Source organism: Meles meles, chromosome 20 (assembly GCF_922984935.1).
Source record: "Meles meles chromosome 20, mMelMel3.1 paternal haplotype, whole genome shotgun sequence".
NCBI classification, from domain to species: domain Eukaryota; kingdom Metazoa; phylum Chordata; class Mammalia; order Carnivora; family Mustelidae; genus Meles; species Meles meles.
Window position 1 is genome coordinate 16002408 of NC_060085.1, and position 16466 is coordinate 16018873.

Genomic DNA, 16466 nt, shown 5'->3' on the forward strand with positions numbered 1-16466 from the left:
TTGTCAGATAATTTTGACAGTCTGGTCATTATGGTGTTGCCATATGTCAATGGTCTTTTCTCACTCAGTTGGAGATCTTCCTGGTTGTTGGTGTGGCTAATGATTTTTTATTGAAATATGGACATTTGGGGAATTCTTTTAAGACTCTGGATCTTATTTAAACCTTATATATTAGCAGGGATTCCCTGCTACTGCTCCAGTGAGTAAAAGGGGGCACTGCCTCTGTACTTATATGTAGATGTAGAGGTCTAGGATCTCCAGGTGGCCATCATCAACACCCCAGGAATGGAGGACCTCCTTGTTACAGCTGGGCAGGGGTAGGAGCAGAGGCTCCCCACTAGGCCCCTGTTGATATTGCCCTAATTGGGAAAAGGGACATTGTTACTGTCCCCATGTGGATGCCACCAGCACCATGGAGGGGTGGCCCTGTTATCATGGAGCAGGGACAGACTTCGTGACTCCTCTGACACTATCCTATCAGGGAGAGAGAGGGACACTTCATTACTGCTGGTTGGGGTAGAAGTCCAGATACCCCCTCTGGTCTCTACTCTCACCACCAAGGAGGAATGCTTATTAATGCCCATAAGGGTAGCAGACCTAGCTCTCCATTGACTTCCTCTGACACCACCCTGGTGCAGAGTTTGAAGTGTCTGGCTATAACCTCCCAAGGTTATAAGTCTAGGCTTTCCACTAAGTCTTTGCTGGTGGGGGTGGGCTGCCATTTTTTCCTGTGATGCTGGCCAGAGTAGAGCAGTTGTCTAGATTTTCTTTCTTGCTAGACTGTCCCTTCCCTGGTATTCTGGCTAGAGAAAGCAGGCTTTTCTTTTTTTCTTTCTTTCTTTTTTTTTAATTTTTTAAAAATTTTGGTCCGTATACCTTGACATTTCTGGGTTACTGACTTAGCTGCCAATTCCAGGACTTGTGGGACATCAAGAAAATCCATGGGATTCACCACTGTTTCATTCCTCAGGTGCTAAGGTCTTTAACTGCTCTGCCTTCTCTTTTTCATTTTTCAGACTCTTACATTGGTTTTATATATAGAATGACTGGGGTTTTTAGTTGTACCTACTGAAAAGAATAGGGAATAGTATATCTATGCCATCGTCCCAGAAGACAACGGCATGCATATTTAAAAATCCCCCACCTCCCGTGAGATTCTGATCTGTGCTTCTTTGCTCCTCGCCCTTCCTTTAAGAATCATTGGACTAAAAGATACTCAAAATAATTTTTATACTTTTTTCTAAGTTTAGAGTTTTATTTCTCAGTCTGTGTCATATGTGACAGGCTTGGAGCCGCAGCAGGTTTCCACTACTCATTCCTTATGGAGCTCGCAGGCAGCAGAACAGCTCATTTTGTGCACTGCTGTCACTGTTTTGCATCCATGGAATTGATGAATTGCTATTTCCTCTTCCTCTGGATCCATGCCCACGTCTAACAAATAGCCCTCGTATTATTTAGGAGGCCTGGAGAATTCATGTCTCAGAATACCTTTCAGACGACTCTGTCCTGTGAATCCTGAAATTTTCAAAAATGTTGCAGATAAAATTAATGTTCTTTTGTTCTAGAAAAATGGGAAGATTATAGGAGAGCTGGCGTGGCTCGGAGAGTTGAAATCCTGGCATCTGCCCAAGTAGACTGATACAAATTACAATTCAGACCCATTAGTCTCATCTGTCGTTTAATGGAGGGTTTTCTGTTCCCAACTGTCTAGTTAGAAAAGCTGTCTGTATTGTTAGACGGCCATGATGAAACCCTTGTCAGCTGGCAAAGAACAATTACCGAGAAATTAAGCAAATTGCTGCCTCTTGTCCGATTATGGATAGTTGTCAAAGTCTTGTGTCGTTTGTAGCGGGAGACAGCTTTCACGTTCCCATAAAAATGAGGGTGCTCAGAAAAGAATGGTCAAGAAAATCGCAAGAAGAGGAGCTCACTGATCAAGCTGATTTCAATTCAGAAAGACAACGTGAGCTGTCTTGAAAACTGCAAAGACCACGATCCCTTCCATTAATACTCATTCTCTAAATTGGCCTCAAGAGCACGTCAAACACGAGCCTTTCAAATTAGGTGAGAATTTAGCTGTAGCCCTAGATTTGAAAAACCAGACTTTCAAGAATAAAATGCGTGCTATATAAAAGAACAGTGCCTAGCGTTTGTCATTTTCAGTGTTCATGAAATGCTCGTTTTCATTCTACAGTTAGACCTGAGATGAAGGAACATAATTACATAAAAATGAGCTCTTAGACAAATGTTAGGTTCATGGTTAATTAATTACCCTGATATTAACACCTGTTCCCTCGACTCTGCACAGAGGAGGAAAACAGGGAAGGTAAAGCAGGCCAGAGGCAGAAACTTGGCAAAGGTAGAATTTAATAGGTGGTTGAAGAGAGAGGGATGCAAGGAAGTGGCCAGGGAGTCTGAGAAGCCTGGGTGGTAGGAGTCTCAGGGAATAGTAGCCTGAAGGAGGAGGGGACCCCTAGGAGGCCTATACATGACCCCTGACCTTTCCCTGTGGATGGAAAGGTGCACATGAGGTGAATGAAGCAGAACCTAGTGGTAGGGACAGGTGTGGGGCCCAGACTGCCCTAGGAGTTAGGGTGGATGGTGGATTCAGGGAAACTTCAGAGAAAGGAGGACAGAACATGAGATGGCCCACTATAGCTGGCCTTAATCTTCTTAGTGATGGAGGAGAGGTCCTCCCTGTGCCACCAACCCAGTGCTAATACATAGCTGGTACCTAGACAGTGTCTGTGGAATGATTCAGTGAGGAAACGAACAAATAGGACCTTGACTTGGGTAGAAAATCCATCCTTTCTGCTCCCTTGTACCACCATTTTCTATTGCTCTAGCCAATTAGTGAGTCCCTTAGAATAAGGACTGGGTAGTAGACCCTCAGTGAATGTTTTCTCACTGGTGGATCAAATAGGGGGAAAAGCATAGAATTCAGAACCAACCTTATACCAGAGAGCTGAGAAACTGATCTCAGTGGATTTGGGGGGATGGAGTTATCATTTGTTTTTGATAATCAAAACATTGATCAAAAGAATGATCATTTGTTTGTAGAAGTTGCTAATGGAGGTTGTAGAAGTTGCTAATGGAGGTAAATGTGGTTCTTTTTTTGCCTTTGGAAGTTTGGAGGTTCTGCCTACAAATGTCTTAGAGCTCTTAGTATGGTATGAGTTGGGGCAGTATTTCTCATGTGAACCCATATTTGGCAAAATTTAGTACCAATAAGCTGAATTATGGTTCTAAGAAGAAACATAACACTTTTTTTTTAAGATTTTATTCATTTATTTGACAGACAGAGATCACAAGTAGGCAGAGAGGCAGGCAGAGAGAGAGGAGGAAGCAGGCTCCCCGCTGAGCAGAGGACCTGACGAGGGGCTTGATCCGGATCATGACCTGAGCTGAAAGCAGAGGCTTTAACCCACTGAGCCACCCAGGCACCCCGAAACATAACACTTTTAAAGAAAGCCTGTTATTGTTTTTTTTTAAAGTAAGATTTTATTTATTTGAGATAGAGTGAGAGAGTGCAAGAGCATGAACAGGGGAAGGGGCAGAGGGAGAGGGAGCAGACTCCCTGCTGAGCAAGGACCCGGATGTGGGGCTTGATCCCAGGACCCTGGGATCATGACCTGAGCCAAAGGCAGATGCCCAGCTGGCTGAGCCACCCAGGCATCCTGGAAGCCTATTATGTTTACAAAATTAGCAAAGGCTCTGTCTCAGGGCTTTCTTTTAAAAAATATATGTATAGTGGCACTTGACTGCCTGAATTTTGGTGTATTTGTTGCTTCAGTGAAGATTTATTGAGTACCTGCTGTGCACCCATCCTGAGCCAGACAGTGTTGGAAAGACAAGCTGACCCTCTTCAGGTAACCTTGATCCTCACAACAGTTTCCAGATGAGGAAAGTGAGGCCCACAGAGGTGAGCCATTTGTTCAGGGTCCCCTGCGAGTCCAGGGCAGGACCATGGACAGAGTCCAGTGCTCAGACCCCTGTCTTCGGCCTGCCATTGGTTGCCCTCTGCCTGCCCTCAGGAGCTGTCAGCCTATCTGGGAAGGTGAACAAAACATGGGGAATTAAATCACAGGGGCAAAAAGTCTGTGTTAGGTCCTAAAAGAGGGACACGTACTCAGCATTCTGGGCTGAGTCAGGTGGAAGCCTGGAGCGCTGGGCCTCCCTGTCATTCCCCCGTGGCCTGGGCAGCAGACCAGGGGAGGGGAGCTTGTGGGGAGGGGAAATTCTGGGTGATTCAGGGATACCGTCAGGGCTCCACCTTCTCATCTTCATGCTGAACATTTGCCAAGTGCGTTACCCGCATTTTTCAAATTTAGTCTTTGCGTCCATCCCAGGATTTGGCCCCATTAGTGACCCCTTTATACAAATGCAGTGGTTATGTCTTGCTGCATGACAAACCGTCCCCAAACTCAGGGGCTTCACAGAGCCAGCATTTGTCACTTGACAAATGTCAAAATGACAAACTGTCACTTGACAGTTTCTATGGGATAGGAATCCAGGCCTGGCTCATCGGGGTGCCCCAGTACAGGGTCCCTCGTGAGGCTGTTACCAAGGCAGATGTCTTGTCAAGCACTGTCGAACTGTAGGCAGATTCCAAGTAATAATGTGGTCACTATGAAATCAGGGAAGTTATGAGGACTGTTTATGATGTTAAGAACATCACCCATGCTCAGCGCCATCCTGAGGCAACCCAGCGTGTCTTTATAGGTTGCCTTTTTTTTCCTGATACTCTTTATTATTTTGTTATATAACTGAAACCATAAAATAGTCAATTTTGTATGAAATATGCCATTAAACCTTATACAGTGTTTACATAAGTCAAGGGTATGGTGTTTAAGCCATTTCATTCATTCTAGCTTTAGTGCACATTGTACAGATACTCAGATAGAAAAAGACAACTATGTAAATTTTTGTCACACCAGTTTACGTGTATGTGGTATGTGTTTGGGACACACAGCTCTCCTGCTTTGAAAACACCTGGCATGCACGTCTTTAAAAAAAACAAGTCCAGGTGGCTTTGAGAGGAGGAAATCACTTACAGAGGTGCAGATCCCGAATCACTCAGACCCACGTTTGGATCCTAATTGTGCCTCAGCCTGGCCAGACAACCTTAAACAAGTTACCCCGAGGCTCAGGTCTCTGGTTGTAAGATGATGATGTATTCATTTAGCAGCCACTTACTAAACATCCGTTGTACCAGGGAGTGTTCTAAGCACGCGGAATATATCAGCGGAAAGAAGAAAGACAGAACCCTTTCTTTCATGGAGGAACCTTGAAACCAATACACTAGGAGTGGAGAGGTGGGGGGAGACAGAGATAGGCAAAATCATAATAAATAAGTAAATGAAAAAGTACGTTAGAAGGTCATGAGTGCTATGGAAAGGAAAGAAGGTTGAACAGGGTGAGGGCAGACAGGAGGATGACGGGGGGAGTGGTGTAAATTGCAGTTTCAGACAGGAAGCTCAAGCTCACGTTTGATAACCAGAGTAACTGACTTCCCGGGATCATAATAAGGACTAAGTGAGATGCTTCTGAAGGGCCAAAACCGAGTCCAGCCCTTGGTCAGTGGCTGGGGAAATGCTCATTATTATTATGTCTACTGCTGTTGTTTTTGCTAAAAGCATATTCACCCCGGCTGGCGTTCCTTTCTGGAGCCGGGCTCCTGCTCGTCCTTCTGCTTGATTTACCCAGACCTCCTGGGAGCTCGTGCTTGAGTCAGTCCAGGCGCAGCCAGGCAAGCTGCAGCGTACTTCTCAAGGTGCCGTTTCATTCCCTGGGACCTGAGTTTCAGGGTCCCTTCTGCACCCTGCCCGCCGTCCGAGCTGGGCAGCCTTGGGCACTGCCCCCCACACTCCCCCGCCCCCCCGCCAGGGCCAAATGCAGGTTCCTTGTGTGTAAAGCAATGTGCACAGCACCTGCCTCCACAGAGCTGCTGTGGGGAGTGAGATGAGGGGGAGGGAGGAGCAGTGTGGGAGCACAGAGCCGTTTACAGACGTGTCCCGTCACCTGCTAAGGAGGACTCCTGGCCAGGGCGGTGCTGCACCATCTGCTTCCACTTTCTCTGCCCCCCGGCCCCCGCCCAAAGTCCCCTTTAGGGGCATCCAGCTGAAAATTTAGACATCTTCATCCTTACCCTCTTCCCCTGCAGCCTCGGGAGGGCCAGCCCACCCTCCGCAGTTTTCTGCAGCCTCCCCTCCAGGAAGCGCTCCTCCTCTGGGCAGAGAAACGAGCTGTCAGAAAATCTGGTGTTTTTTAAGCAGCTGACCACAGAGCGTAGGTAGTTACCCAGTCAGGTTGCTGTGTGTGTTCTTAGGTGGGTTTCAAGTGCTTATTTCTTACTGTTTCCTGACTGTGTTTGTCTTGGCAAGACAGACAGCAAGGGCGAGGACTCCGTGTGAGAAGGGAGTGAGTCGGTCGGTGCTGGGTGGGATGGGCAGTCGGGCCGCCTGGTGGAGAGAGCCCTCTCAGCCCAGGGCGCTGGGACCCTGTTAGAAATGGCATATTGACTCAGTTGCGCTCTTGGCTTCTGTTGAAGCCGAAGCCCGCTGAGTTCTGTGAAGACACAAGCAGGACCGGATGCTGCCACAGATGCAGGATCTGGTAGGGAGATGTGTTTGGGAGGAAACTCTTTGCAGTGGTTCTCAACCCCGGCTGCTGGTGACATTTCCGGAGGTGGGGTGAGACCCAGGCACCAGGAACTTCTACAGCTCGGCTCCAAGGTGCCACCAAGTTTGAGAGCCAGTGCTAAGTTTAGAGGACTTAGCGTGGGGGTGGCCGTTAATGTCCCATTCCGGCAGATTTTCTCCCTCTTCTTTCTTCCAACACAGCAGGTGCACGGAGCTGTGGACTGGAACCTTGAACCAGCCCTAGTGAGGAACATCTGACGCAGCCTGGATTTTTTTTTTTTCCTGTCTCCAGCTGCGCACCATGAATCTTGAGGTTGGCTTCTCTGTCCTTTGAGCTATGTTATGTTTTCAGAGCCCCTTCCCTCCAGGATTGGAGAACCTGAGATGGAATAAAAGACAAGGTCATTACCTTACGTTTCCTTTGGATCTGATGCTCTAAGGAACAGATGACCAAAATGCACGGTACAGAAGATCAGTTTTTAAAAGAGAGACCAAGCTCCTCTCTCCTCTGTTTCTAGTCTTCATTGTTTTGAAGGCAGGAAGCTCACGGCGAGACCAGGGAGGGGTGGCGGATGTCTTGCTGCTGGAAACGGACGCTTGGCGATTGCTCACCTTTCTGACTGTGTTTATCTCCCGGTGTGCGGGGCTACCCAATGGCTGACTTACTAAACATGTGGTCTCAGGTTGTTGTTTTATTGTGTTTAATCCTGCTAGCGAACCTGAATATGGTGAGCTTGTAAGGCATATTAAACACACGGTGGCTTTGAGTGATGTTAGCTGCTCTGTGATCTGGGACCAGTCTCTGTCAGAGATGCCAGGGAACCAAGGAACAAAAAAGGCCCAGCTAAATCCTGCCGGAGCAGAGAGGTCTTGGGGAGGTGACTGACCTGGCTCTCCCTGCCTGGGTGTGTGCATGTCAGCGGGGGAGGGTACACCAGAGGGGACAGACGGAACAGCCTTGTGTGGAGGTCTCCATCTGGAAGATGTGTTTGGTCTTTCCCTCATAAACACCATCTCTTGGTAGTGAGGCCAGTATCTGGGAAGGGGTAGTGATGCTAAGTGACCATGAGTTAAGTCCTTGCTCTCCCTTTCACCTTGTCCCAGTGGCCCACCTCTGAGTGTGTGACAAGGAAGCCGGCCTCCCTGCTCCATGGCACACTGTGGGCCCAGCCAAGGGAAGTCGCCCAGTGACCCCTCCTACGGGGCCAGCATGTGCCCTGTATACATTTTTTTGTCCTTACAACACCCGCCCAGATGGGCTTCGTTACCCCAGTTTTCTAGATGGGGACACTTGGCTAGGGCCACAAAGCTGAAAATGATGTGAGGACTTGAACTTGAGTCAGTTGGCCCCAAAGTAGAGTATCTTTCCCGTGGATCACGCTGTCCCCAGAGTCTTCATGGACTGAGGAGCATGAGCCTGATGAGGTACCCAGAAGGGGACGGACTGCCCCGATTTCTTCCTTCACAGCCCAGATGCTATTTCCTTCAGGGACGGTAAAGTTGGGTCATCCTCCTTAGACTTCGTCATGGCCAAATCAGTGTGTGGTGGGAACCCCTGGCAAGGCCGGCTCAGCCATGAACTTGAGCGGTCAGTGAGGACTGAATGGCAGGCCTCAAAGGATGACGTGTTGAGCTTCACTTGTGTTCTGAGGGAGCTCACCTTCTGTGCTGGGCTCCGTGTTTGGCTGTGAATGTGCAGAATATTTTAAATGCGAAAAACCTGGCATCGTAAAACGTAGAATTGCAGGGTGGAGGGATGGCGCTAGTTGAGATCCCAGATTCATAAATTTAGCCTCTTGACAGCTCGGTTGTGCTTTCTGGAGTTCCGGGGGGTATGAAAGCCGACACCTTCCCGTAGATCTCTGTAGCATTCGGCTGAATTGCTGTTGCTCTCAGAGCCATAACTTTGAATTGCTTGGTTTTGTTTTAAAAAAACAAGTTGACAGCAACGTGGGTGTTGGCTTATTTGGAAAGCAGGGGACTGAAAAGGGATTTGGAAGACAGTACCCATCCTTGGCTTGATTTCTCTGGTGGTCTCTGTAAGAGGTGGACTCTGTAAGTCCTCTGTAAGAGGACTTAGCAGGTTGGCACCGCCCCACAGCTCGTGGACAGCTGTGGGGCAATGGAGCCACGGACACAGGGCTCCCCTGTGGGGTCACAGGCAGGGCTGGGCCTGGAGGGGGCCGGATTCCAACAGACGTTTTTTAAACTCTGAGCCCCGCATCGCCCTGGGGCTCCCTGCTCAGTGGGGAGCCTGCTTTTCCTTCTCCCTCTGCTGTTCCCCCTGCTTCTGCTCTCTCTCTGACAAATAAATAAAAACCTTTAAAAAAGAAATGTAAAAAATCAAAACCCTTCAAGCAGGGTTTCTCCCCTTGCCACTCGTGACGTTTGGGGCTAGATAGTTTCTGGTCTAGGGGCTCTCCTGTGCACTGCGGGGGTAGCCCCCCCCACTGTGTAGTGACAGATTTCTCCCGGCTCTACAGATGTGCCAGGGGAGAGGACGTTCTGTGTGTTGAGAACCCTTTTCTTAGGGAAAGCGGGGAAGAAGGGCCAATAACATCTTTGTGCGTGCCAACCCCCTCCCCCCACCACCACTGAAGACCTTTGTCCGCAGGGCTGGGTTTTGAGTAAATAGTTCCCCAGACACAGAATTTCTAGTCATTTGATGAAAGTTACAACTTTTAAGCGGTTTAATTCCAGAAAGATATCTTTGCTGGTTTGTACTGAGATGAGGCATTAGAAGACCAGAAATAGCTCTTTTGGTTTGGGGGAGTTTTTCAAAGTTAGCAAATCAAGAGAGATTCCGGGAGGGTTCTATGACCTTTTCAGGGAATGCATTTCTGAGCAGTGTCTATCTGGGACCACGTTTGTGGTTCTTGTGGGACTGGCCCGTGGGAGCCTGGTGAGTGTCTGCTCTGGCATCTCTTCATGGGTGCAGTGGGTGGGACTAGGGGTGCTGGCTGGGCCCTGTGTGCAGCAGATGGGACGAGATGGGCAGGGGGGGTGGGTTCTGTCCTCAGAGCATCCCTTGCTCCCATCCCCTATCCCCTCCCATCTTCCCCCTCCCACCCCGCTCCTCTGGGCAGGCCACTGCAGTCTGCAGACAGCTGAATGAACAGACATGGGAATCAAACCATCAGGAGTGGATAATGGTGCTCAGGGCAGTGGTTTTCAAACTGTGCTCTTTTAGCAGCTGACATTACTTTTTCTTCAAACAATACACGCAGAAACCCCATGTAAATAAAGTGGGTCACAGCCACGTTTGAGGCCAGAGTGCAGGATGGGGGCCCACAGTCTTCCATCCCTCACCTTCCCTCACCTCCCCTCGCTTCCGAGGAGAAGGCACTTTGCATTATACGTCTGACTGAAAGTAGGCTAATGCTTAGTTGGGTAATGATCTTTTCCTTTTTCTTTTTTTCCTGACTGGAGCTATCTTTTTTTTTTTTTTTCCTATTTTAGGTTAAAGTGGTTTTCAAAACCATAAACCAAGATGGAGATAATAATGCTGTTCCATTGTGGTTTAATTTTTCTTTCAATAGAGAGGCAGGTTCAAGGACTGAGAACAGATATACATACATAGAGAATATACGTATTCTAATATAATATATTAGGTATGTAGTATATATAACTATATATTATAGTAATATATAATCTTTAACAATTATCTAAGTAAATATATAATTAAATGTTATATATTTAGTATATATTTTATATATTTATTATAAGATACATAAATAAATATATAACATACAATATATTATACATTATATTAATTATAACTAAATATATAGAAAAATAGAGAACAGAGAATGCCCCTCCCCTCCATGTAACAGTTGTCATGATTTTGGTCATATTTGCTTCATGTGTTTCCTTCAGCTTACAACAGATGAGAATTTTAAACGACATTCACAATAACAAGGTCTGGGAATATTTTTACCCAATTCCCCTTACCCACCCCTCACACACCACTGCCCCAGTTTTCATATTGTGAACCGATGTTATTTGAATTTAATTTGTGAAACCTGTGTGAGGGATGCCAATTTGATTCAACACGTAAGCATTCTTTTCTTTTTTTACTTTAAAAAAAAAATTCAATTAGGTGACATATAACAACATGCAAGCATATTTATATCCATTTAGATTTCAGGGGCTGCTCAACCTGAGCAAAATGAAACACACAGAGGATAGCTCCTGCCCTGGGTTTTGTTAGAAAATGGAAGTTCTTAATTGGTCTCTCTGGAAAACTAGGGGAAATGAGTTCTGTGGCATCCTGCAAGGGCTGGGGGTGGGCAGGTAGCTGGTAGAGAAGAGACAAGGACATCTCAGAAGGTGAACTTGGGGGTGCCTCCGTGGCTCAGTCAAGCTTCTGCCTTCGGCTCAGATCATGATCATGTCCCGCATCAGGCTCCCTGCTCCATGGGGCGTCTGCTTCTCCCTCTCCCACTCCCCCTGCTTGTGTTCCCTCTATTGCTGTCTCTCTCTCTCTTTCTCTCTCTCTCTGTGTCAAATAAATAAAATCTTCAAAAAAAAAAAAGGTGAACTTGGAGGTTTGGGGGAATAAACCTACCTATTGCGTGCTGGTCCCGTTCTTGAGTTGGCAAAGTGCTTGGTGCATGACCCCCCTGCAGACCTGGGATCCTGGGACCTCGGAAGCTGTGTCGTGGGCCTCTCAGCTCTGGCACTGCGTGGGGCCGGCCCGCTGGGGGACAGCTCCCATGGGAGCCAAGCTGTTAGACTGGCGGGTTTTTCACTACCTGCCTTGCAACAGAAGGAGTGGAGCCAGTGAGCAAAGTTGAATTCCTTGTTTTCTTGGCCTTTGCTCTGCTATTTTTACAAAATAGCGCATAAAAGGACCCAAGAATCTTACATAAGAAAAATAGCCCATTGGGGGCCCCAGTTTATCTGACACCTTGCCCAGTAACTGTCCCACTCGCCCCTCCCACCCTGGGTTTCAACTCTGTCTTCATTCATTCATCTGAAGAAAGACTGGGTTGTTTGCACTTTTGATAGAAGTACGCCTTATATCCATAGTCTTTTCCACATGGAACCATTAGAATGGTCCCTGCCCTACGATCATTTCTATGTTAGCTGTTTTTTTGAAGTTAAGGACCACTCGAGAAGAAACAGTGTGACAGCATACAGGTTTTATGCTTACTTGACTTTATCAACTTAGAGATTGGTTCATCAGTAGCTTGTTTTTAAAGATTCTATAGCAAATGTGTTTTCAGGACAGAAAACGTATTTTCGGAACCTTAGATTTAGGCTTGGAAATGCAAGCCAGGTGATTTTCCACTAAGTTTAAATTTTAATAATGATTTTAATGGGTCTTCCTAACCAGGCAACAGCCTGATTCACCTAATGGAATAAATGGAATATAAATAAGTCTAAAAGAGCTTCCAGGGCCCAGTGACATGTAGAAACACGAGATTTGTTTTCAGATGAGTGTCCTGCAGAAATGGGCAAATACTCCTCTTGAATTTTGTGATTGCTTTCAAAATGAACTACATTTGTGAATTAACATCACGATCCCCAAAATACATGCTGACAAAAATGATAATGCCCAATTTCATCCAGTCTCATTCACCTGTTACTTGCATGGTCTCGGGGAGAGGTGTACAGCAGATGGTGAGTTTCTTATCATTAAACTGACCGTGGGAAAGGTAAGGGTGGCATTTCAGTAATAGCTTTCTTCCCAGAATGAATTGCTTCTTCCTTCACTTTACAAATTACCAATAGAGGTTGGTAAATATTTTTGCAGTGTGATTGCTTTTTAAAATTGAATCACAAGGCCTGTGCATACGTTGGTGGTGGGGTGAGGAGGAATGTTTACAATGGCCTATGAGTAATTTTTCCCCCCTTCTTTGGCAGGAAATAACTACATGTTCACCAGATTACTACAAATGGACTCAGTACCTCTTTATTAAGCTCTATGAAGCTGGGCTGGCCTATCAGAAGGAGGTAAGTTAAAGTTAGCTGCACTGTACAATTTTTTAAAAATCTCAGTCTTATTAGAGCACGTCATGGTTAACCAAGCTACAAACCCTGCACAGAAGCAGTAGAAATGAACCCTACCTCAAGTTCATGGATTCAGTCATGGCAGACCCAGAAAGTAACTACTGCCTGGCTGAGTTTGGTGCCTCCAGGACAGTCCCAGAGCTTCTGTTACCCTTGAATTCCACCACCAAGTGTGCCCATCCTGACATCAGGGAGGGAGCAGAGGGAGAGAGGAAGTTTCTCTAAGCCCAAGTCAGCCAACTCTCTCAGCTTTGCACAGCCTGGGTAACTTAACTCCAGGAATTCTGTTTTCTCATCTACTAAATGGGTGGTTCCATCTCCCTTGCATGGCCTGGGGGAAGATTTGAGAGGCTACTGAAAGAACAGCTCTCACAGCGGCACCTGGGTGGCTCAGTCGGTTAGGCGTCTGCCTTCGGCTCCGGTCATGATCTCGGGGTCCTGGGATCAAGCCCCACGTTGGGCTCTCTGCTCAGCGGGATGTCTCCTTCCCCCTCTGCCACTGTGATCTCTCTTGCTCTCACTCTCTCTCAAATAAATAAATAAAATCTTCTTTTAAAAAAAGAAAGAACAGCTATCGTAGTCCCTACATGTAGTGGTCTCCCAAGAAATGGAGGTGCCTGTTTTGGCAGGGGCTCAGTAATGGTAAATAAGCCTTAGGTGGGGAGAGAGGAGGGAAGGAGTGTCATGGTGTGGCCAGGGGCTGCACTGTCAGGTGTAACAGCCACGAGCAGCATGCGGTTGTTGATATTTAAATTTTAAGTAATTCAGATGAAGTAATATGAATAGCTCTAGTCCTCAGTCACACCAGCCCCATTCATGGGCTAGTAAGCTAGCATTGGACAGTGCAGATAGGAACATTTCCATCTTAACAGAATAGTGACCTGCCAGCAGCAGTGGTCTAGAAAATTCTGAAGTAACAGGTAGAAAATCCATTGCACCTTTATGCTGAAGACATTCTCCTTGGACCAGTGGGATTTAAAGAATTACATTTGCTTTTCTGTGATGATATCACATGGCTTGGTCTTGCCATGAACAGACTTGAATAGTCATTGTGTTTTAAGTTGAAAAATGTTTAGAATCAGGCGCCCAGGTGACTCAGTCGGTTGCCTCAGTCGGTTGCGCTCAGGAGCCCTGAGTAGATCCCTGCTCGGCGGGGTGTCTGCTTCTCCCTCTACCCCTCCCCGCCCCCCTCCTCATTCTCTTACTCTCTCTCAAATAAATAAACAAAATCTTTAAAAGAAAATTATAATCACTGTGGAGACAAATGCAGAAGGCTTGATTTGAATTTCACAATAAAACCAAAATGTCGTAAACCTTGGCAACACAAAAATCATATGGCTGACCAAAATTAGAGGGTGAAATTGGAGAAGAAAAGGAGAAGCAAGTGTGAGGCGATCCCTTTACCTTTCATAACAACATGGCAGAGATGAAGAGCTAGAGAGGTACATCTGTTTTGTTTTAATAGTTAGAAAGGTAGCCATTAAAGCTCAAGGTAAGAAAGACCCCAAACACTAGAAGAGGGGTCGGGGGCCGAAGGAAGGCTGTATGATCAGGCTGAATATTTCCTATCCGTGGCAGAAGGCCAGTAAAACTGTCTAAAGGTAATACGCCAAAATCAAAGTGTGATTTACTAAAGTTAGAGTGGTAAACACCAGGAGAACAGGCAGAAGCTGCTCCAAGTGGAGGCATATTTTAATAACCATTCCAGATTATTTATGAATGTTCTTTTTTGATACTACACCAAAACTCAGCAAGTGGTGGTTTTTCACAGTTAGTTGCGGTAGTAAATCTGAAACATCAATGAACTTTCATACTCTGCTACATTGAAATGCATTGGTCTGTCTTGCACTTTGAATGGTTTTTTGGGTTTTTTTTACCCATGCCTCATCTTGTAACATCGTGCATCAGTCCCTTGGAAAATCCCCGTCTAGTGAGTTATGCAGATCTTCCAAATGTTGCCATATTTCATCTCAGAATACCATCAGAAGAGTTTTTAAGTGGTGGGAAGCTGTGAAGTTCATGGTGGGTGGATGCAAGTTTTTTAAATTCTGATTTTTTTTTTTTTTTTTTCATTTCAAAGTTCAGATTTCATCACTGGCAACAGAAACCATCAGTTGTTTCCCTCGGAGCAGCGAGCTCCCATTGTTTATTTCTGCGAACGTGTTTGCCACATTCCTGGGTCTCAATCACCATAGTCGATCATCAGTCATTCTTTCACATAAAATCATAGTTACATGAAAAAACTAAAAATAAAAATACTGGCCAATCCCCTCACCACTCAGATAGTCCCATTTGTGCTTTCTCTCGAGACAACTGTCCCAGTGTGGCAACACGTAGGCCTACATCCCATTTCATCACAGAAAATACGAGGATGTGTGCTCAAGTGTTAAGATATAAGCACACAAACACATTTTATTGCCTCGTCAAGCACATTATCAGTGAAGCTGACCTTTTTTCCCCCTTTCTCCCGGGAGTGCACGGTGGTCAAGAGTCTGGTGTCCCCTCGTAGGGTCCAGCGCCCCCGCCTTGCTTCATGCTGAGGGCCGACGGTCTCACCCACCATCACTTTTGCACCCTCGGTGCAGATGTGAACACAAGCAAAAAGGCCAACAACATCTTATTATTATAATGGAGAGTTTTGACCTGCAGACCCCTTGAAAGGGCCTCAGGGAACCCCAGAGGTCACACTTTGAGAACCACTGTACAAAGTAATCAACACCTACCCCTGCACCCTGCTCCCATCTTTAAATTAAGAAAATTAATATGTGGGTTACTTAAAATACATTGCTGTTGAGTTGATTTTATTTTTTCGGCGGAAGACCCAAGTCCCCATTAGTATTTGGGGTAAATTAATTGAGAATTTTATGGAACTGGAGCATACTGATGTCCCACTCCTGTAGACCTCCGTGGGTCAATTTAATTTCTTAAAATGCCATAGTCTTTCCTGGGCCCAGAGCCCCCTCAGGTGGGCAGCAGTGAGAGACCAGAACATCTGTCTGGAGTTCCTGCCCGCAGTAGACCTTTTTGTATTGTTAAAGCATAGTTTCCAAAAGTTACAAACCCGGTTCTCGCCCAGATACAAAGTGAACATACATCAGAGGTTTTATCCAGTCATATGTTAAGACTGGTTCAAATTGAGATTTCGAGAAGGGAGATTTATAGAGTCAGAGGAACACTGAAATGAACCTGCTAATAGAATCCAAGCCACCGAATGTCCTACAAGGCAGTAAACCTAACTTTGGGAGCAGTCTTCGCTATGAAATAAATCACCTGTGTTTTCACTGGATGGGAGCCATTGGCCTTATTCTCAGACGGAAACCATTTGCACTGGGATGAGTTTTCTGTAAGTTACCCTCTCCCCTTGCACCCGGGCTGGATTGTAAAACAACTTAAATGATAGTAAATAAGAAGTCAAACCAAGGTACCAGCCTCTAGAAAATCAGATCATCCCTGGGGGATACGGGCCTGCTAGACCACCCGAGCCTGCATGGAAAGGATACTACTTCCTGGTCCCTTTTGTCTATTTCTGAGATCTGACTAATTTTTCTTAAAAGCATTATTCAGCAGTTTGAAGGAAAAGGGTAGGAAGGGAATGAGTGGAAAATTATCAACAGATTTCGGTGCTGATCTGGCGGCCCGACAGGCTCATTTCCGGAAGAGCAGCTCTGGCTCCGGTAATTATATCCAGAAGGGGCTTCCACACTGGCATCACCTATGGGTCCAGGCAGAGGGAGGGAGTTAGCAGGAGCTACGTTATGTTTCCCAGGTGAGAGGATGACCTCAGATCCAAGTGAGACATGAAAGTGGAGG

General features: G+C 46.2%; 1 protein-coding gene across 2 annotated transcripts in view; it reads left to right on the plus strand.

The window, feature by feature from the left end:
* Nucleotides 1-16466, plus strand: part of LARS2 (leucyl-tRNA synthetase 2, mitochondrial) — a 146700-nt gene that overhangs the window by 38718 nt on the left and 91516 nt on the right. For both annotated transcript variants that reach the window (XM_045991679.1, XM_045991680.1), the window contains exon 6: nucleotides 12510-12599. In XM_045991679.1, coding sequence (XP_045847635.1) covers nucleotides 12510-12599 — 90 coding nt within the window. The remainder of the gene's footprint in view (nucleotides 1-12509; nucleotides 12600-16466) is intronic.